At 42.4% G+C, this 21,466-nt stretch overlaps 1 protein-coding gene across 1 annotated transcript in view; it reads left to right on the top strand.

Annotated features, from left to right (window-relative positions):
- The window catches only part of LOC126292035 (amyloid-beta-like protein), a 1,795,419-nt gene that overhangs the window by 1,761,253 nt on the left and 12,700 nt on the right, over window positions 1-21,466 (top strand). The window contains exons 8-11 of the mRNA XM_049985828.1: window positions 5,736-5,990; window positions 14,833-15,023; window positions 18,322-18,482; window positions 21,022-21,353. Coding sequence (XP_049841785.1) covers window positions 5,736-5,990; window positions 14,833-15,023; window positions 18,322-18,482; window positions 21,022-21,353 — 939 coding nt within the window. The remainder of the gene's footprint in view (window positions 1-5,735; window positions 5,991-14,832; window positions 15,024-18,321; window positions 18,483-21,021; window positions 21,354-21,466) is intronic.

Here is a 21,466-nt window from a genome sequence, read left to right on the forward strand (position 1 = left end):
AAGAATGATGATGGATCGGTCAGCTTTCAGATCACGGATAGCCTGGGCTTCGGCTGTGGTGATGTTGGGAGTAGGATTAAGGTTTTTCAAGAAAGATTGAGAGGCAAGGCTGGAAGTGAGAAATTCCTGGAAGGTTTGGAGAGGGTGATTTTGAGGAAGAGGAGGTGGGTCCCGCTGTGATGGAGGACGGAACTGTTGCAGGCAGGGTTCAATTTGGATAGTGTCTTGGGGAGTGGGATCATTAGGAGTGGGATCAGGATTGTTTTTCTTCGTGGCAAAGTGATATTTCCAGCAGAGACTACGAGTGTAGGACAGTAAATCTTTGACAAGGGCAGTTTGGTTGAACCTGGGAGTGGGGCTGAAGGTGAGGCCTTTGGATAGGACAGAGGTTTCGGATTGGGAGAGGGGTTTGGAGGAAAGGTTAACTACTGAATTGGGGTGTTGTGGTTCCAGATTGTGTTGACTAGAATTTTGAGGTGTTGGGGGGAGTGGAGCTGGAAGTGGGAGATTGAGTAGATGGGAGAGACTGGGTCTGTGTGCAATGAGAGGAGGTTGAGGTTTGTTGGAAAGGTTGTGGAGGGTGAGTGAGTTGCCTTTCCGGAGGTGGGAAACCAGGAGATTGGATAGTTTTTTGAGGTGGAGGGTGGCATGTTGTTCTAATTTGTGTGTTTGTGTGTGTGTGTGTGTGTGTGTGTGTGTGTGTGTGTGTGTGCGCGAGTGTACACCTGTCCTTTTTTTTCCCCTAAGGGAAGTCTTTCCGCTCCCGGGATTGGAATGACTCCTTACCCTCTCCCTTAAAACCCACATCCTTTCGTCTTTCCCTCTCCTTCCTGAAGAAGCAACCATCGGTTGCGAAAGCTAGTAATTCTGTGTGTGTGTTTGTGTGTTTTGTTCATGTGCCTGTCTGCCGGCGCTTTCCCGCTTGGTAAGTCTTGGAATCTTTGTTTTTAATATATTTGAGGAATAAGAATGTTAGATAACTGCGTAGTCTACGGGAGCCTCTTCAAAGATGTTAAAATTCTAACACTAGCTTTGAGCATTTACTCTTACAATTATTTGTTGCTAAAATGAGGGCACGCTGATAATAAATGTTTCCAAATTTTTTATCTGAAATCTCTTAAAACTTTTAAAATAAGCCAAACATTATTACCATTCTACATCTTTATTCTTCATGCCAACATATTTGCTGCCTTCTACCACGAAAGAGCTCCGAATTCTGAGATATAATGTGGTGGTGTGTAATGTAACTAAATAGGTACATTGGAAATGGTGTCCTATAATCAGGTTTTGAATTTGAAGAGTTCGTCACACGTAGAGCGCCCTCTCCCAGCACGGCAATACCAGACCAGACACAAGTGCTGCGACATACAGAACAATCTGACACAATTCCTTGGGTTCACTGCCATTGATCATCCTCACTTGGCCCCGTCCAGTTTCCATCCGTTTCCAAAACTTAAAGAACACCTTCGGAGACTTCACTTGGTGAAGGAGCAGTGCAAGCAGAGGGGAGGTTGTGGCTCTGTCTGCAAACTCAAATATTCTACAGTGACAGTATCAACAAACTGATCTCTTGTTGGGAGAAATGTGTTAGTTGCCAGTGTCGCTATGTTGAGAAACAAATATGTCGACATGAAGTTAGTTGCCAGCATCGCTATGTTGAGAAACAAATATGTTGACATGAAGAATACATATATAGAATGTTAATAGCACTTGTTTTTAGAATGATATTTCCATTCTGCAGTGGAGTCTGCGCTGATATGAAACTTCCTGGCAGATTAATATTTTTGCCAGACCAAGAATCAAACTTGGAACCTTTGCCTTTCTTGAGCAAGTGATCTACCAACTTAGCTAAAGAAGCATGACTCACAAACTGTCCTCACAGCTTTACTTCCACCATTACCTCATCTCCTATCTTCCAAACTTAACCTACTAGGAATTCTTATATCAGTGCACACTCCACTGCAGATTAAAAATCTCATTCTGTTCTTTGAAGTTTGAAAGGTAGGAGATGATGTACTGACAGAAGTAAAGCTGCAAGGACAGGTCATGAGTGATGCTTGGGTAGCTCAGTAGAACAATTGTCTGCAAAAGTCTAAGGGTCCGAGCTCAAGTCTCAGTCTGGCATTCAGTTTTAATCTGCAAGGAAGTTTCAACATTTGTTTTATTTAAAAAGCTTTGAGTTTCTCACATAAAAAATTTGGCTAATTACTTTTCAGCATGCCTTCCTACCAAGCGAGGTGGCATCGTGGTTAGCACACTGGACTTGCATTCGGGAGGACGACAGTTCAGTCCCACGTCTGACCATCCTGATTTAGGTTTTCCGTGATTTCCCTAAATCACTCCAGGCAAATGCTGGGATGGTTCCCTTGCAAGGGCACGGCTGACTTACTTCCCTAATCCGATGAGACCGATGACCTTGCAGATTGGTCTCTTGTTCCCTCCCCACTTTCTCCCCCCCTCCCCCGTTCCAACCTAAATATGAGTTTAAGATAAACTATATTTTAGAAATCAGACGGAATTATGATTACCAACATGATCATGGATATATTAAACTAAATGGGTAATATAAACAGAGACTTTTTAATATAGCTGAGGAAGCAGCCAAGTGTTTCCTTAGTCTGTTAAATTGAGCTAGTGTAAGTATCGACGGATCACCAATTTAGTATTGGAGGGCAGCGTGGAGGGTAAAAATCATAGAGGGAGACCAGGAGATGAATACACTAAGCAGATTCCGAAGGATGTAGGCTTCAGTAGGTACTGGGAGATGAAGCTTGCACAGGATAGAGTAGCATGGAGAGCTGCATCAAACCAGTCTCAGGACTGAAGATCACAACAACAAGTGCGAGGGGCATCTAGAAGTATAGTGATAGTTTATTGCAAATCTGGTGAATATAGGTTATTCTCTAATATCTGCTTCTCTTTTATTAACCTACTTCTGCTCCCTGTTCGCCAGACCACTGTGGAGTGCACGGTAGAGAGTACTTCCAGTGTACCAATTACTGGGCCGCTTCCCATTCCATCCACATTGGAGAATGGGAAGAATGTTTAAATGTGTCTGTGCATTCTGTAACCAATCTAATCTTGGTCTCGTGATCCCTAAGCAAGTGATAAATAGAGGTTGTAGTTCCTAGATTCAACTTATAAGTTTACTTTGTAAATAGGCTTTCTTGGGGTCATTTGTGTCTGTCTTAAAGTGTCTGCTAGTTCAGAATGCATGACTCACTCTATAAACCTCAAAATGGTCTTTAATAGTGATATATTTGGAACATGATGAATGATTAATGTAGGCTACAGGGCTGTTGGATATTATACTCACCATGATATAGTCAGCAAATGATTTCTACTACTGAAGGTGTATTTCCTGTTGTTATCCCTGTTCCTTTAAGATCTTCTTTTACAGCTGCAGTCCACTTCATTGTCTTAATTTTAGCTTAATTAAAAGTTTCATAAAACTCCATAACTTGGTTTGTTTATCTGTTTGGTTTGATTGCATTAATATGCCCATTGAATTTTAGACTGTAATTTGTAATATCTGAATAAATGTGTGTGTACATTTGAATTTCCTTATTTTCTCCTAGTCTATGCATTCCTTTTGGGGTGTATGTTCTACCTAAAGTTTTCCTCAGTAGTTTTCATGCTCTCATTTCTTCGTTCTCTCTCCTCTGTCATAAATGAATATGCCAGTCTTGCAAAGATACTGTGATTTGATGAACCTGTTGAGTGCCTCAGTATTGTGTATTTTTAAATGTAGTTTTGATGTCAGTTTGAAGTCTGTTCCCAGTTTGTAGCACTGGGTTCCATAAATGCTCTTTTAGAACAGATTCTTGAATTGAGAAATCTTCCAATATTTTGCACATACAGTTTCTAGAAGTTTGCATCTTACTCATATCTCCGCCCCCCCTCCCCCCCCCCCCCCCCACACACACACACACTCTCTCCCAGAAGGGAGAAGTTCGAGCATGTTAAAGCACCTGCTTCTGAACATCAGGACACACACCAGCCCAGATCAAATCTACTTCATAGATTAACCATGGGGAGTGGTTGCTGGCCAGCCTGTTGTTGTTTTAGGCAGTTTCCCACATCTACTGAGGCAAATACTGGGCTGGTTCTCATATTCTGCTGCAGATACTATAATATTTCCCACAAAAATGAAGTCAGAACAAAGATGGAATGCTCTGTTGCATTGTGACTCTGAATACTGATTGCCCTGAGATGGGAAAACCACAAACGCTAGAGCGAGATGAAAATGATTTTGTTTAGTTTTCAGGTAAGGTACAACTTGGAAAAAAAACTCTCACTGTGCATGATATTGTGTGCATTGCCATTAGTTTTCCCACTGTGATGAAACCATGCACACCAATCACAGTAGGAGAGCAATAAGTTGTCTGACGGTTGACCGTGTTTAAAATGTAGTACAGTATGATGAAATACATCACCGTACACCACAAGAGTAATCTGACTACATATAGCAGACAATTTAGACTGCTGATTCTAAGTGGTGTAATGTTAATATGGATGTGATAGCACACCGATAGTGTGTAATGGTTGTATCACCAAACCTTCGCTTCCCAGCAGAATTAAGTTGCCGAAACATATATTTCTACAGGCAATTAGTGACATTTAAGGTACATGTTCAATAAATAGTAAGTCATTTTAACTCAGTAGTAAGTTTATTATTCACAATTAGCTTAAAGATACAAATATGGCATTCTTACATGCATCTAGACAGGAAAAGGAATTGGTAGGACTCTAAGAAACTTCCTTTGTTTCATATAAAACCAACATGAAATTAACTCATTAACTCTAATACATTGTGATGAAGGCTATACATATGTCTCTACATCATACTTAATTAAATGACAAAAATTAAATTATTACATCATACAATGTACAAATGCTTTGACCATGCACTAGATGCAAACAGGAGGGGTACATAGATTCCTCCCCAGAAGGGAAGGGAGGGGGGAGAGAGCTGGTAGTAGTTTCAAATTGCCTTTGGAAGAGGTGACCCCATCATCACAAGTCTGTATATGGGTGTGTGTAGTCTCTTAAGATTCCCGTGTGTTCAGGATTATATGAATGATGTGTGACATAGTCTATTCACGACCTTGTAGGTGTGGCTGAAATGTTCCCATGAAACATAATAAAAAGCATTTTTTGCTGGCATTAATGTCACAAATATTACATAATTTGGTATTTGCAGACATAACATCCACAGTACCCTGATTTGCAAGTAACAGAGCCCCATAACTGATTTCAGTTTACTAAGAAAGAAGTTAAGTTATGGCAGTATTGAAAAAGAAACATTGGTGCTCACTTTATAGAGGAGATGCTGAGTCACAGACAGACACAACATAAAGATTGCCATACATGTTGAGTTTTTAGCCAAAAAGCCTTTTTCTTAAGTAGACAACACGCACATTCACACAAACACAACTCTCACACTCGTGATCGCTGAGGCCGGACATTGAGTAACTGCACATGATGGGAGAAGCGATCTGGGTGGTAGTGCTAAAGAGGAGGCTTGGAACCAGAAGGGGAAGGGATAGTAGGTTGGGGAGGAGGAAGATAAAGTGCTGCTTGTGGGAGTAGGCAGTGACATGGTGGGGACAGAGGGAGGGCAACGAGATGCAGTTGGGTAGTTTGAAAGGGGGAGGGGGAGCAGAAAAGTATTTTCTATTGTTGGAAGATAAATTACTGTGTTTGTAAGATGTATGTTGCGAACATATTTGCAGGTGATGAAGGACTGGTCAGACTTGGAGGAACGCTACCAGGATATGCGTGCCAGCGACCCTCGAGCTGCTGACGACTTCAAGCGCCGCATGACACAGCGCTTCCAAATGACAGTGCAAGCCCTGGAGGAAGAGGGGGATGCTGAGAAGCACCAGCTGGTCGCCATGCACCAACAGCGGGTTGCCGCACACATCAAGGAGCGCAAGAAGGACGCCATGACCTGCTACACTCGTGCTCTCAGCGACAGCCCACCAAATGTAAGTGACAGTTGGGAAGAGTCGTGCTCCTGCTTAAGATGAAGTGTTACATAATGGATGTTCAGGGCAGGAGAACAGCTACCCAGTATTTTTGATATTTTGACATATCCGGGATATACAGTATGGTCATCAACAGTGAAAAAACAAAACCTATGCATTGTGCAAGAAATATCCATTACAAAGGAATATTTGTTTGAAAATAAAAGTTCAGAAAGAGTGAATACATTCACATATTTAGGCTGTAAACTATCTTTCCTGGAAGAAACAAGCATAGCTGAGAAAGCCACCACATATACGGGGTGTTTATAAATGAATATCGTGGCTTCAACACTTTATAATATTTATTACATTAAAATTACAGTTATAAATGATATGTCAAATGAAAGAGCAACTGAAACAGTTTTACCAAGAACCTTATAAATGGCAGTTGGATGGTCCCGATGGGCCACTCGTGGCCTGAAGACGTAGTGCTTTATAATGTTCAGTGTGAGCACTGGCATAGCTAAGTACGCAATTAGTTGAACTTCACTGTACCCAAGTGCTGGATGGGCCACTAGGGGCCCAATCACAGGGCTTGCTTTGCATGGCCTCCACGTTCACCCGACCTAACGCCGTGCGATTTTTCCCTTTGGGGCTTCATCAAGGATTGTGTGTACGTGCCTCTGCTATCAGCAGACGTCCCTGAATTAAGAAACCGGATTGAAGCAGCTGTTGCTACAATCACTGATGACACATTTATCAACATTTGGGAAGAACTCGGCTGTAGACTGACATGTGCCATGTTACAAATGGTGCTCACATTGAACATTTATAAGGATCTTGGTAAAACTGTTTGAGTTGCTCTTTCATTTAACATATAATTTATAACTGTAAGTTTAACATAATAAATATTATAAAGTGTTAAAACCCCGATAGTCATTTATAAACACCCTGTATACATAAACAATGGGAGTCATTAATAGTATAATGAAACATTTCATACTCCAGAAGCACACCAGAATACATCTCTGTAAGACCTTGGCAAGACCAGTGCTGTGATATGGCAGTGAGGCCTGGGCAATAAAGGCAAAAGATGTGAAAATATTAACAACCTGTCAAATGAAAGCTTGCTTTTTGCTGAATAATTCGAGGAACTGTGGTGAGATTTTCAGAAGTAACTACAGTTTGTCTGGAGCCAACATTCCTCACTAGATCATCAGCCACACTGCCTGTCTGTTGGAACTTCATGAAGAGCTTGTGGATTGTTTTCATAATAGGTACTTTCGGAACATTAAATCATGTTTGAAAACTACACCTTGTTGCCTTTTGACTGTATTCTAACCCTTGGTATTCCAGTATCAGAAAAATACATTTCTCAATGGAATATATAATTTCTACATCCTCCATCAGTATGCTAACCTACTTTTACATTTCAGCAGTGGAAATGTTTGCTCTGAGTTGCAGTGCACTATTTACATGCACTATCTGTTGTGATTACAGCACCAATTGTTAGCAGCTTTTTGAACAATTTCAAAACTACTGTATAAAATTCTTACAGCTTTCACAAAGACACAATGTTTGTTGCACTTATCTATCAGTCTTAGTTTTTGATATATTTAATCTTGAAATTGGGAACTCTGTCACTGCACACCCTGTATGTTGTAGATTGGTTCAAGAGCATTTACTTTTACTTGAAACTACAGGAAATGTTACAGACTTTGCATCTGTTTTCAACTGTGTCCTGGGAATCATTTCGAAAGACACTGGAATTAAGACAGCATCCCTGGAATATTATTCATTCATCATTTTTAATTAATAGTAATAATATCACAATGAGAACCTTTGCATGATTTGCCAATAATGTATATTGAACTTGAAAGCACAGCTAATGAAAAATGATCAGAATGTATTATCCAGCGAGGCCAACTGAAGACCTGGCCAGTGTGACAGTACTGTTGTGTTTACACCTGAGAAGCAGGAAGGTGAAGTAGCAACAGCATATGCTGCAGTACCTTCACAGGTCGAGCACTGTCACATGCTACATGTCTGTATATCAAAGCCTTACATAGCACAGACAATAAAAATTGTTTGACAGTACTGCTAGTACACTATCACAGTGATATTATTTCACAGTGTAATATATATGAATCCAATCTGAATAAACCACTAGCCACCATAGTCCTGAAGTCCCATTTTTTTATAAAATTTTAATTTAGTACACCTTTGCTTATAAAGCACAACTAGCATAACTGATACTAATAGGAGGATGCGCTAGACACTATATAAAAGTAATAGAACATCTACAAAAACTTCTATGAAGGCTGAAAAACATAATAAAAGACCAATGGTGATGAACATGTGCTCAATACCAGCCCAGTAAATCAAAAAATACAAAAAGCAAACAGCCTTGTCCTTCCACATAAATAAAAAATGTCATTTATCAATATGTGGACTAATTTATTCTGGCACCTTTTCAAATCAATTGCACAGACAGAATAATTGTTCCCAGCATTTTTGTGCTATCCTTGAAATCCAGTTCTGAGCAAGAGAAGCTGAGTTTTTGTGACATTAGTATTTCTTTGAATTGTTCATAATATTGCAGAAGCTGCTGATTAATAAAAAAACTTATCCATACATCAAAGGCATAGTGTGTATACTTTGTTTCTTCTTCTTTGGGATAGATACTTGAATTCATCTCTGTTAGGCATAGTTCCTTACTATTGTAATATGCACAACATTGACTTACTTAATTTCAACATTTTGCTCACATGGTAAATCATCTTTCTTCTAAGCAATATCACATCCTTGTTTTTCTCATCGTCAGTATGTTTAATGGTATTAGCAGCAAGACACCACTGCTACCTGCAAAGACAATTTTTATTGACCACTTTTGGCAACTGTATTATGAAGTAACTCCTTGCAGTAATCTGAACTGGAACTTTTCTGTAGGTAACCACATGACCAAATTAGTTTCCACCAAGGGCGGGTCTACACACTGAAGTGACAAAAGTGCTGGGATAGCGATATGCACATTACAGATGTGGTACCCTCTGCGAGGTATTCCTGCCTGTTGTAAGAGGCGACTAACAGGAGTTTCACATGTTTCAGCCTTTATGTGATGGTCCCCTGCAGGGTTTGACCTCCAGTCTTCAAAATTTTCCCGAAGAGCAAGCCAATTGGCAAAGGGTGCCTTACATGGTGCAACATGTCCATCGTGCTTTGAGATCTTTAGCCCACTTTCTTGTCATTGCATTGCAGTCCCATCCGTTCTCCACCTCTTGCGTGAGGACAACCTCCTAAGTGCATTTTCCATCATGCACTATGCAGTGTCGCTTTCTGTGTCGATGATGACCAAGGACTTCTTTGCACCTGATATCCAGCATGGTAGCCAGTCTGTTGTGGTGGGGCCGCCATGTGCCATGTTGGTTGTAGCCCCCTGACCACACAGCGATTGCTCTGCTGATGCCTGTGTCGTTAACTCCCCACGTATACCAAGGGGTAGGTGCCCATCCCCCTGGGGCATCAGGACTCCCAGCAATGGCCATCCTGCCAGGTGGCCTTTGCTGCAGCTGGGTGGCACCCGTGGGGAGGGCCCCTGGTCGGAGGGGGTGCATCAGGGTGGATGACACGCGATGAAGTGTCGTCCATCTTCTCTTGTTGGGGGTGAAACACCAGCAGTCTCTAAGCGATCTCCTCCCCTGGCCACACCACGGGAGGAATGTCAGGCTAAGGATGGCAGCAGATCTTATTCACCCCAGTACCTTGTATGTTCAAGGGCTGATGGGGAGTCTTTCATGACGATGAAGCCTCAGTTTTTTGTTGAGCATTTAGAGGACAAGTGTGGGGAGGTGGAGGGCTTGTCCAAAATGAAATTTGGGTCAGTCTTGATCAAAACAGCATCCTCTGCTCTGTCACAGTAGTTACTCGCTTGTGACAAGCTGGGGGATGATTGTCTAACCATCACTCCCCATAAGAGCGTAAATATGGTCCAGGGTGTCATATTCCACATGGACCTTCTTAGCAGTCCGACGAAGAGCTGCACACCATTTTAGAGCAGCTATGTGTACATTTCGTCCGACATGTCCACTGGGGTCCGAGGGATAATCAGGTTGCCACCAGTGTCTTCATCTTGGCCTTTGAGGGTGATACAGTGCCCGAGAAGGTCAACGTGATGGTCTACTGCTGTGATGTAAAGCCCTATATCCCTTCCCTAATGCAGTGCTTTAAGTGCTGGAAGTTCAGCCATATGTCATCCCGCTGTACTTCCAGTGTCACATGTCGAGATTGCAGTTGCCCATCACATCCCAATACTCCATGTTCCCCACCTCCCAGCTGCCTTGCTCAGCAGACTGCAGGATTCTCCAGAAAGAAATGAAAATCATGGAGTACAAGACCCTGGACCGACTGAGGTTAAGAGAAAATTTGAACGCCTGAATCCTGTGCGTATGACATTGTCTTACACCCCAGCTACAACACTTCTGGCTCCATCACCTGTGCCAATCCAAGTGACCTCTCAGTGCCGGAAGACTACACCTGTCCCTTGATGGTGGGGGAGATTTCTCTCCCTGTTCTTCCTGAACCCCCCCCCCCCCCCCTCCTTCCGCCAGCCATCGAGGACGTTTGTCCCCACTTCTAAGCTGGAGAAGCATAAGTCTTCTTCAGCTTCTCTCGCTAGAAAGGGGTCCCTTGGGTCAGTCCCTTCCCATTTTTCTGCTAGTGGGAAAGACGACACCTGCCAGTGGCTGAAGAGTCCATAAGCAGCTGGTCGTATGATGGCTTCACAGTCATCCTCAGTCCTGGAGACTGAGCCAGTGAAGTCCTCCCAGCCAGGGAAACCCAAGGAGCAGCGAGAGAAATCCAAAAACAAAACCCCTAAGACCAAGGAAATTGTGGTGGCACCCTCACCACCGCTACCTACAAACACTGCATCTGATAGGGTGGAGATTTTGGCGTCCACTGAGGACCCAGATCTTGCCAGACCCTCAGACACAATGGGTATAGACTGCTCAGGCAAAAAGTCAGTGGCAGCAGGTGACTCCGAGGCGTAAACTGCCTCATTGATTGTTCCATGCCTTCCCAGTCTCACGATGTCATCCTCCAGTGGAATTGCGGCGGTTTTTTCCACTGTCTGGCTGAGCTACGGCAACTGCTAAGCTTTACATCTGCTATCTGCATTGCCCATTGCCCATTGCCCTCCAGTAAACCTGGCAATGCGGATCCCTGCCCTCTGCGACTATAAGGGATATTACAAGAACCTTAGCGACTATAATCGAGTGTCGGGTGGAGTTTACATTTATGTCCTAAACTCAGTATGTAGTGCACCTGTGCCCCTTCAAACCCCTCTTGAAGCTATGGCTGTCAGAATAAGGATAACACAGGAAATAACTATCTGCAATGTATATCTTCCTCCAGATGGTGCAGTACCCCTGAATGTACCAGCTGCACTGATTGATCAACTCCCCAAACCTTTCCTACCTTTGGGAGATTTTAATGCCCAAAACCCCTTGTAGGGTGGCATGATGCAAACTGGCCGAGGTAGAGATGTCAAAACTTTACTGTTTCAGTTCAGCCTCTGCCTCTTAAAAACACTGGGGCCACCACACATTTCACTGTGGCTCATCGTAGTTACTTGGCCATTGGTTTATCAATTTGAAACCCACAACTTCTCCCATCTATCCACTGGAGAGCACATGATGACCTGTGTGGTAGTGACCCAGCATCAGGCCCATAGACACCTGCCCAGATGGGCTTTAAACAAGGCGGACTGGGAAACTTTCACCTGTGCTGTCACCGTTGAATCTCCCCCACACGGTAACATCGATGTGACGGTTAAACAGGTGACTACAACAATTGTTTCTGCATCATAAAATGCCATCCCTTGCTCTTTAGGGTGAACGAGGCATAATGCAGTCCCTTGGTGGTCGCCGAAAGTCGCTGAAGCAATTGAGGAGTGTCAGCGAGCTCTACAACAGCATAAGCAGCACCCTACCCTAGAGCACCTCATAACCTGTAAGCAGCTCCATTCCCTTATCAGACGACAGAAGCAGGAGTGTTGGTAGAGATACGTCTCGACCATTGGGTGCCATATGTCACCTTCCAAAGTCCGGGCAAAGATCAAACGTCTTTTCGGGCACCAGGCCCCAACAGGTGATCCCAGTGTTACCATAAATGGCATGTTATCTACTGATGCAAATGCAATTGCCGAGCACTTTGCTCGAGCCTCTATGTCGGGGAACTACCCCCCAGCCTTTCGCACTCTCAAACAGCGTCTGGAACGGAACGTCCTCTCGTTCACTACACGCCGCAGTGAATCCTGTAACGCCCCATTTACAAAGTGGGAGCTCCTCAGTGCCCTTGCACATTGCCCCAACAGAGCTCTTGTGCCTTATCGGATCCACAGCCAGATGATTAAACATCTCTCATCTGACTACAAGCCTCATCATCTTCACCCGGATCGGGTGTGATGGTGTCTTTCCATCGCAATGGCAGGAGAGCACCATCGTTCTGGTGCTCACCTGGTAAAAACCCACTTGATGTGGATAGCTATTGGCCTATCAGCCTCACCAATGTTCTTTATAAACTGCTGGAATGTATGGTGTGGCCTGCTGGCTCCATGTCAGGGCTGCTTCCGCCAGGGTCACTCTACCACCGATAATCTTGTATTGATTGAGTCTGCCATCCGAACAGCCTTTTCCAGATGCCAACACATGGTTGCTGTCTTTTTTGACTTACGCAAAGCATACGACACTACCTGGCAACATCATATCCTTGCCACATTGTATGCTATCTGCATTGCCCATTGCCCTCCACTAAACCTGGTTCCCAGCAATGCTGACCCCTGCCCTCCATGGCTCTAAGGGATATTACAGAAACCATAGTGACTATAATCACCCGCTCCTGATTTTTATCCAAAACTTCCTGTCGCTCCGTACTTTCTGTGTCCAAGTTGGTGCCTCCTATAGCTCCATCCATATCCAGGATAATGGAGTCCCACAGGGCTCTGTATTGAGTGTGTCTCTATATTTAGTGGCCATTAACGGTCTAGCAGTTGTTGGGCCCTCCATCTCACCTCCTCTGTATGCAGAGGACTTCGCATTTCATACTGCTGCCCTGAATTGATGATGGGAGTGGGGTTTATGGTTCGGCAGCACCTTCAACGTTGCTTTTGCTTGACCCTGTGCACCATTCATGGTTCAAATAGCAACAGGAGCTTACAGGATGAGTCCAGTAACCAGTGTACTGGTGGAGGCTGGTGTCCCTCCGTTGCAGATCAGACGTGTGCAACTGCTCACCAGTTATGCAGCACACATTCATAGTTCCCCTGAGCATCCGAATTACCATCTCCTTTTCCCGCCCACGGCAGACCATCTCCAGCATCGGTACCCAGGTCGGGGCTAACGATAACTGTTTGCGTGCTATCCCTTCTCTCTGAACTGGAGTCCTTCCCTCTACCACCTCTACTTGTGGTCCATTCATGTATGTCTCCATGGTGTATGCCTCAGCTGCAGCTTCATCTGGACTTTTCACATGGCCCAAAGGATTCGGTTAACCCTGTGGCTCCCCGCTGTCACTTCCTCTCGATTCTTGACATGTTTTGGGGCTCTGAAGTGTTCTACACTGATGGCTTGATGGCTGATGGTTGTGTTGGTCATGCCCATGTGCACAGCGGCCATATTGAACAGCATTCCTTACCCAATGGCTGCAGTGTATTTGGTGCAGAGCTGGTGGCCATTTTTCGTGCACTTCAGTATCTCTGTTCATGCCCTGGGGAGTCTTTTCTTTTATGTACTGACTCTTTGAGTTTACTATTGTATGACTACGACCAGTAAAAACCCAACCACACAGTTCCTGAAAAATAACAAAGCACATATGGAACAGATACTGTCATTGTTTTAACACATCGCCTAATTGTGTTACTCGTCTGAAACTCAGTTGTGGACTGTCTTGGGACCAAAAATCAGGCCCTTATATATCTTCACAATAATAGGTGCTGAAATTAGACATTGTTCAATGCATAATTTACAAAAATTACAATTAAAACTTAACTCATTAAATTAACTTAACACATCAGAAAATTGTTTCTTTTTAACAGTTCTACTACAAGACTTAGGCCGAATTATTTGTTTAAATCATGAAATTAACAAATATTGTTATGCAAACAATATTTTTGACAAAATTGTTAATTACTATGGAAATAATAAAAGCTGGCTTTGCTTACATGTTTTCGAATAGAGCCAAATAGATCCTTTAAGAATACTGTTAGTTGTTCCTCCAAATGTTTATAATTAGTATAGAATTTATATTTGTTTGTAAGTCAATATTAGAATTTAAGTTATGAAACAATCACTGATTTCACTCTATAATGAAAGATACTAACTAGTAATAGTCAAAATAAATTAGAAAATTAATTACACACATAAATTAAGCACAAAATTAGGCCTGGTGCTATGTTTTTTAAAAGTGAGGGCCAACCTTTCTCTTTTATGAAAATGCAGATTATAATCACCTACATTCATGATAATTAGTCAGACATGAAAAAATGAATTGTAAAGAGGCGTAAAGGGGAAGTAAAAATATCCCAGTTTGCTTCATCACAAGTTGGTGCACTACACTGGGCAAAACAAGATCCAACACAACATTAGGAGGTATCCCATGAGTTTTGTCACCTTGCTGTAGTTTACTTTGTCAGGTACTACAAGGTACACTGATAATGTTTTCACCTGTTACTGCAGGTGTATTTCTGGAGTGGGTTTCTTCTAATAGCTGGTAGAAGCACTTGAAATTTGTGGTTATGCAAAACATCTTTCAGAATGAGTGGCTGCCCACTACAGTGACCTAATTGTACTAAATTTGCCTGTTCCAGACACACCGTGTGCAGAAGTGCTTGCAGAAGCTGCTGCGTGCACTGCACAAGGACCGCCATCACACCATCTCCCACTACCGCCACCTCCTCGTCTCCAGTTTCGAGCAGGCCGAGCGTGAGAAGGCCGCCACACTCGAGCATCTCACCGAGATTGACCGCACTGTCAATCAGTCACTGCAGATGCTCGAGAGGTACCATTCACTTGCTCTCACAAAATAGCATTTTTTAATGCTTGGGTCCATAGCTGAATCGAAATTTTTGAAAACGCCATTTTTTCTGCAGGAAGTTGTTTTGTATTTGAACTAAACACTTTTCAATTGACTGATCATTTGGAATTCTTGGGCATTATGAAGCAACATCAAACAAACAAAAGAATCCCACTATTTGCTTTCATTTCTCAGCATCTCATTATTCATACAGGAGTGTCAAAGAATTGACATCAATGACGAGCCATGTGTGAGGTCAATTTCTAGAAAGAAAAGAGTGCACTCTATATGTGAGTTTCATCACCATTCCAGCACATTGCAATCTTTCATTTCCTTTCTGTATTTATTTTGGGTGTTCACTTACTTGAAATGTGATCTCTCACAATCATTTTATGACTACTCAACCATTTAAAATAAATCATTTTCTAACTAGTTAACAATTTAAAACAAATGTATTAGTGTACAATGAACACCGTGTATACAATAATTTCCAGAAGTCTTGCTGCATCTCTTGTGGCTGTATTTCGTCTCAAACTAAAGTGTTTCTCTGCCAGATTTTCCTCCATTACCCATTCCAGCCTTTTATTTGTGATCCTTAACGCAACTTTGGCTTCGTATGAAGCGAAAATAAATGCCTTGCGTTCATTGCATTTCTTGTTTCTCTTCTACTGGAATCATTGCCATTGACAGAAAATCCTCTGGTCATTTGTCACTGGCATATATTTTGTTGCAAAGCCTCAATATATCTTACATTTTTTCTTGGTCCAAACACTTGAGTATTTCTCCTGGTAAGATACTGCACATATCTGTTTCTCCCACATTCATTGCAAATATAGTGGTCTTTATTTCTCCTAGCTGTCAGACATAAAAGCAAAAGCTTTTGGAGCTGCTAGTCTGTTCCTTGGGAAGGGAAGAGGGGTAGGTTAAAAATGAAGTGCAGGTCACTCAGTTCCCAGAGTGAGACGGACCCACCTAGTCATTATGGGTTGGGTTGGGGCTGGAGGCAGCGGGTAGAAAGAGGGGAGGAAAAAGAAGGAGAAAAGAAAGTATACACATTTTTCCTCTCTTTTCTCCATTTCATTTCCCTATCTCTCCTCTTTCTGTTTTCTCCCTTTTTTTCACCACTGCCCCCTTCCGCACTTGCTGTCCTAGTTCTCAATTGTACTAATCATTTCTCTTCACCCTAATCTGTTGTTGCTTCTTACTCTGCCTTTATCATCTCTGGATTGATGCTGGCTTAGTGCTTACCAGTGTATCATCTCTGACTTATGCTTCCTAAGTCCTCCCCCCTACATCATTTTTTATTCTCATTCCTACTGTAGTTAGATCCCTTTCATCCTGGGATCTGAGTGATACACCTTTCCTTTTTAACCTTCCTTACACTGTTAGTCTCTTTAATCCTGAGTAAGGAAGTAATAGGCCCAAAACCGAGGATGAATTAGAGAAAAAAAAAATACTGTAGCATATGACCTACATTTCACTATGTAGCATTTGTCTTCTTCATTGGTGAAAAACTTCAACATTTCTACCTACATTTTGAATCATTTAGCATGTTCATGATTGTGCTACTTGACTCAAATGAAACATATTTAACCTACATTCCAGTGATGTGGTGATGTATTCAATTTTGCATCCATTTACTCAGACTGGTTAAATAAAATAAAAAACACACAGAATGTAAAACAAAAGTTGTTAAATGTCACTTCTCTAAGTGATTTTTTTATTTTATTTCATCAAGCTATGTAAGTGGAAGTATTGCAAACTTCAATACTTCCATCACATCACTGTAACACAGGTTAAATATGTGTCATTTGAGTTGTGCAGTACTGCCACAAACATACTAAACTGTTCAAAATGTAAGTACAAATGTGGAATTTCTTCACTAATGCAGAAGACAATTTCTATGTGGTTAAATAGAGATAATATGTTAGAATATTTTATTTCTCTCATAATTCTGCATGAGACAGTTTTCTCATTAAAACTAACAATTGTGTCATCTTGTTGTTGTTAGGTGAAAAATTGTAGCAGATGTAATGCCCATCAACTCTCTGCAGTCAGTGAAAATGGAGCTGTAGCTCTGAATAGCATTGGACAGTTGTTAGAAAATAATGATATTGTGAATGTAATTACTGTCACATTTATGTGTGCCTATTGCCACTACTAAACATTTCACCCCTTGAAGTCACTATTGGCCAGCAGTTTTGTCGCATAATTTGTTAAATTTTCTTGGTAGAATTTTCCTTTGATGTTGTTAGCACTCTTTGTTTCTTCCATTATGACTGGTGGTCCTTTCTCATCATATACTTCACTCAAGAATACAAGTTCCATAATTGTTGGTCTGTGATCTGTGTCTTATGATCAAACGTTGCTGTTCTGGTCTTCAGTCCTGAGACTGGTTTGACGCAGCTCTCCATGCTACTCTATCCTGTGCAAGCCTCTCCATCTCCCAGTACTTTCCATCCAAAATAGCTGTATCTTACAATAAAAAATATAAAACGAGGAATGACTTACCAAGAGAAATATGTTTTGCAGTTCAGAATCTTCATCGCTCGTATGGCTGAAAAAGTGTCTCATTTCGTACAGTACCTGTACTGAATCTGCTTAGTGTATTCATCTCTTGGTCTCCCTCTAAGATTTTTACCCTCCACACTCCCCTCCAATGATAAATTTGTGATCCCCTGATACCTCAGAACGTGTCCTACCAACCGGTCCCTTCTTGTCAAGTTGTGCCACAAACTCCTCTTCTCCCCAATTCTATTCAATACCTCCTTATTAGTTATGAGATCTACCCATCTGATCTTCAGCATTCTTCTGAAGCACCACATTTCAAAAGCTTCTATTCTCTTCTTGTCCAAACTATGTATCATCCATGTTTCACTTCCATACATGGCTACACTCCATACAAATACTTTCAGAAACGTTTTCCTGACACTTAAATTTATACTCGATGTTAACAAATTTCTCTTCTTCAGAAACGCTTTCATTCCCATTGGCAGTCTACATCTTATATCCTCTCTATTTCTACCATCATCAGTTATTTTGCACCCCAAATAGCAAAACTCATTTACTACTTTAAGTGTCTCATTTTGTAATCTAATTCCCTCAGCATCACCCAACCTAATTCGACTACATTCCATTATCCTCATTTTGCTTTTGTTGATTTTCATCTTATATCCTCCTTTCAAGACACTGTCCATTCCATTCAACTGCTCTTCCAAGTCCTTTGCTGTCAACACAACGTTATATCTCCCAGAAGTCTCCAGTGATTATACACAATGTGCAGGTATCCGGAGCTCCGCACCAAGATTGGCCAGCTGATGGAGGACTACATCCAGGCCCTACGTAGCAAGGACGAGACTCCGGGCTCTCTCTTGGCCATGACGCGGGATGCGGAGGCAGCAATTCTGGAGAAGTACCGTGCAGATGTTGCAGCCAAACAGGAAGGTACAGTCACTTAGTTAATTATTTATTCATGCACAGATCATTTTGAAATTATATTTGGTGTGTCAATTAAAACTGCGCGCGCGCGCGCACACACACACACACACACACACACACACACACACACACACACACACACACACACACTAGTACCCTGTTTCTGGGCTTCAGGGGACAGATTGAATCCACCTGGCAGATTAATGACGAGGACCAGTGTGCCAGCCAGCCTGGTTGTTTGTTTCTATTCTAGGCTGATTCCCACAGCTGATACGATGAATTCCAGGCTGTTACCCAAATCCCTTCTCAGTTACACAATTTTAAAACATTTCAAAAGTGTCCTCAGATTTTTGTATGGAACAGAAGGGTACACAAATCCCATCCCATCCCAGGGGAAAGGAGTGACAACATGAAAAACCTCTACCACTAAAATTGCCAAATTGTGATTAATATGCCAACCTTGTAAAGAAGTGAGATAAGGTGAGGAAAAAGAAAATGTAAGCTTAATTCAGCAATAAAGCAATTAAAAATCAACTAATCCAAGTATGTAATTACCTGCAAGATTAGTTAATTCCAAAACCAATGTTACACTATTTATTAACATCTCAGTACTAGTCACTGTACACATTGCATGCATGCATGCGCCCACACGCACACTCACACTCACACTCACATGCACATACACACATGCCAATTTGGCTGACATCATGATCATGATGATTCTCCTGCCTCTCCATAATGTTGTTGATATGTTTTCATTTGTCTACCTGCTTCCATTATGGAGGGGAAGGTAGTCTCCGGGAGACAAAAGCAGAGCATTTTGGGCCAGAGTACTTTGGCATACAGTTTTCCAGCAGTATGGGTTATACTCTGAAGGCAACAAGAGTAATCCGCTGAATTACAGACACATATCACTAAAGCTGATTTGCGGTAGGATTTTGGAACAGATACTGTGCTTGAACATCATTAGTTCCCTCAAAGGTAATGGTCTATCGACACATAGTCAGCATGTATTCTGAAAATATCATTCTAGTGAAGCACTACATGAAATAAAGAGTGCTGTCAACAGGGCATCTTAGATGTATTCCATTGTTCTAGATTTCTGGAAAGCTTTTGAACCATTCCTCGCAATTGTGACCCTGTGGGGAACTGGTTCAGCTTCGTGACTGGATCCATGATTTCTCCTCAGAAAGGTCACAGTAAGTAGTAATCGATGGAAAATCATTGAGTAAAACACAAGTAATATCTATAAATGATTTAGGAGACAATCTGAGCAGCCTTCTTAGATCAGAAGATCAAAACAATTGCAAAATAATTTAGACATAATATCTGTATGGTGCAAAAACTGTTGACTGTCTCTGCATAAAGAAAAGTTTGAAGTCACCCGCAAGAGTATGAAAATAAATCTGTTATATTTTGGTAACATGAGAAATCGCACAAATTTAAAGGCTGTCAATTCGGTTAAATACCTAGGAATTATAATTACAAACAACTTAAATAGAAATGATTACATAGATAATGTTGTGGGGAAGACAAACCAAAGACTGCATTTTACCGGCAGAACACTCAGAAAATAAAACATGTCCACTAAAGAGACTGCGTACACTATACTTGTTCATCTTCTGATAAAGTACTGCTGTGAAGTGTGGGAACCTTACCAGATACCATCGACAGAGCACATAAAAAAAAAACTCAAAGAAGGGCAGCTTGTTGTTTATTAGTATGAAATAGGGGAAAGAGTGCCACAGATATGTTAAGTGAGTTTGGATGGCATTCATTATAACAAATGCAGACATTTTCAATTATTGTCTGCTTGTGTCTGTAATGTAATGTGCAGATGGATGTGTGTGTGTGTGTGTGTGTGTGTGTGTGTGTGTGTGTGTGTGTGTGTGTGTGTGTGTGTGTGCGCGTGTGTGTGTGCGCGTGTGTGTGCGTGCGTGTGTGTGCATGCGCGCGTGTGTGTGCGTGCGTGTGTGCTTGCGAGTATATACCCGTCCTTTTTTCCCCCTAAGGTACGTCTTTCCACTCCCGTGATTGGAATGACTCCTTACCTTCTCCCTCAAAACCCACATCCTTTCGTCTTTCCATCTCCTTCCCTCTTTCCTGATGAAGCAACCATTGGTTGCAAAAGCTTGAATTTTATGTGTGTGTTTGTGTTTGTTTGCGTGTATGTCAACATGCCATTGCTTTTGTTTTGTAAGTTAAGTCATTTTTGTTTTTAGATATATGTTTCACAGTATAATGCCACATTGTCTGTTTCACCTCCCGGAAGCAACTGAGTCAGTACAAAAGATGCAATAATTGGTGTTCAGCATCTTTCTATGGAGATGGCATAGAAAAGTTGGTTCCCTCTGTTACAAATGTCTGGACAATGTTGGCAACTATGTAGAAAAATACATTTTGGTTTGGTTTTAATGGGAAATGTGTTTTTGTGTGCTTTTTCCAAAATGGTACTTGCTTTCTGGACAGGCCTCAAAGATGTAGATCCACATTAACGTGCACTTCGATTCTCGTTTCTCACTCTTTACCATTATCCGGCCGACAGAGAAGGAACGCCAGCGCCAGCTAGAGAAACAACGCAAGGAGCAGCGTAAGAAGGAGAGGGCGGAACTTTCACGCCAGCAGCAGCAACAGCAGCAGCAGGATGCTCCGGCAGAGGCGGCCGTGATACCGGCAGAGGAGGACGCGGCGGTGGCGGCAGTGGCCCCGCAGCCCGCAGTGCAGGCGCAGGCAGGACAGCAGGTTCCACCCGTGCAGCCGGCCGCCTACAGCTCGGCCGCCCCGCCCGAGTCGGAGACCGCAGCCGTGCACCACCAGGAGGAGCCGCCTGCCAGGGTCGCACACGCGCAGACCCACGATGTGAGCCACGGTGAAGCGGTGAGTGCTACGTTCTGAACTTGAAACGGCGCTTTCATCTGTCCTCGGTGCTTCGGTGGCATCAAACAAATATCCATTCGTAGCCACAGCCAGAATCTACACAGTTTTACTCA

Source organism: Schistocerca gregaria, chromosome 9, assembly GCF_023897955.1.
Source record: "Schistocerca gregaria isolate iqSchGreg1 chromosome 9, iqSchGreg1.2, whole genome shotgun sequence".
NCBI classification, from domain to species: domain Eukaryota; kingdom Metazoa; phylum Arthropoda; class Insecta; order Orthoptera; family Acrididae; genus Schistocerca; species Schistocerca gregaria.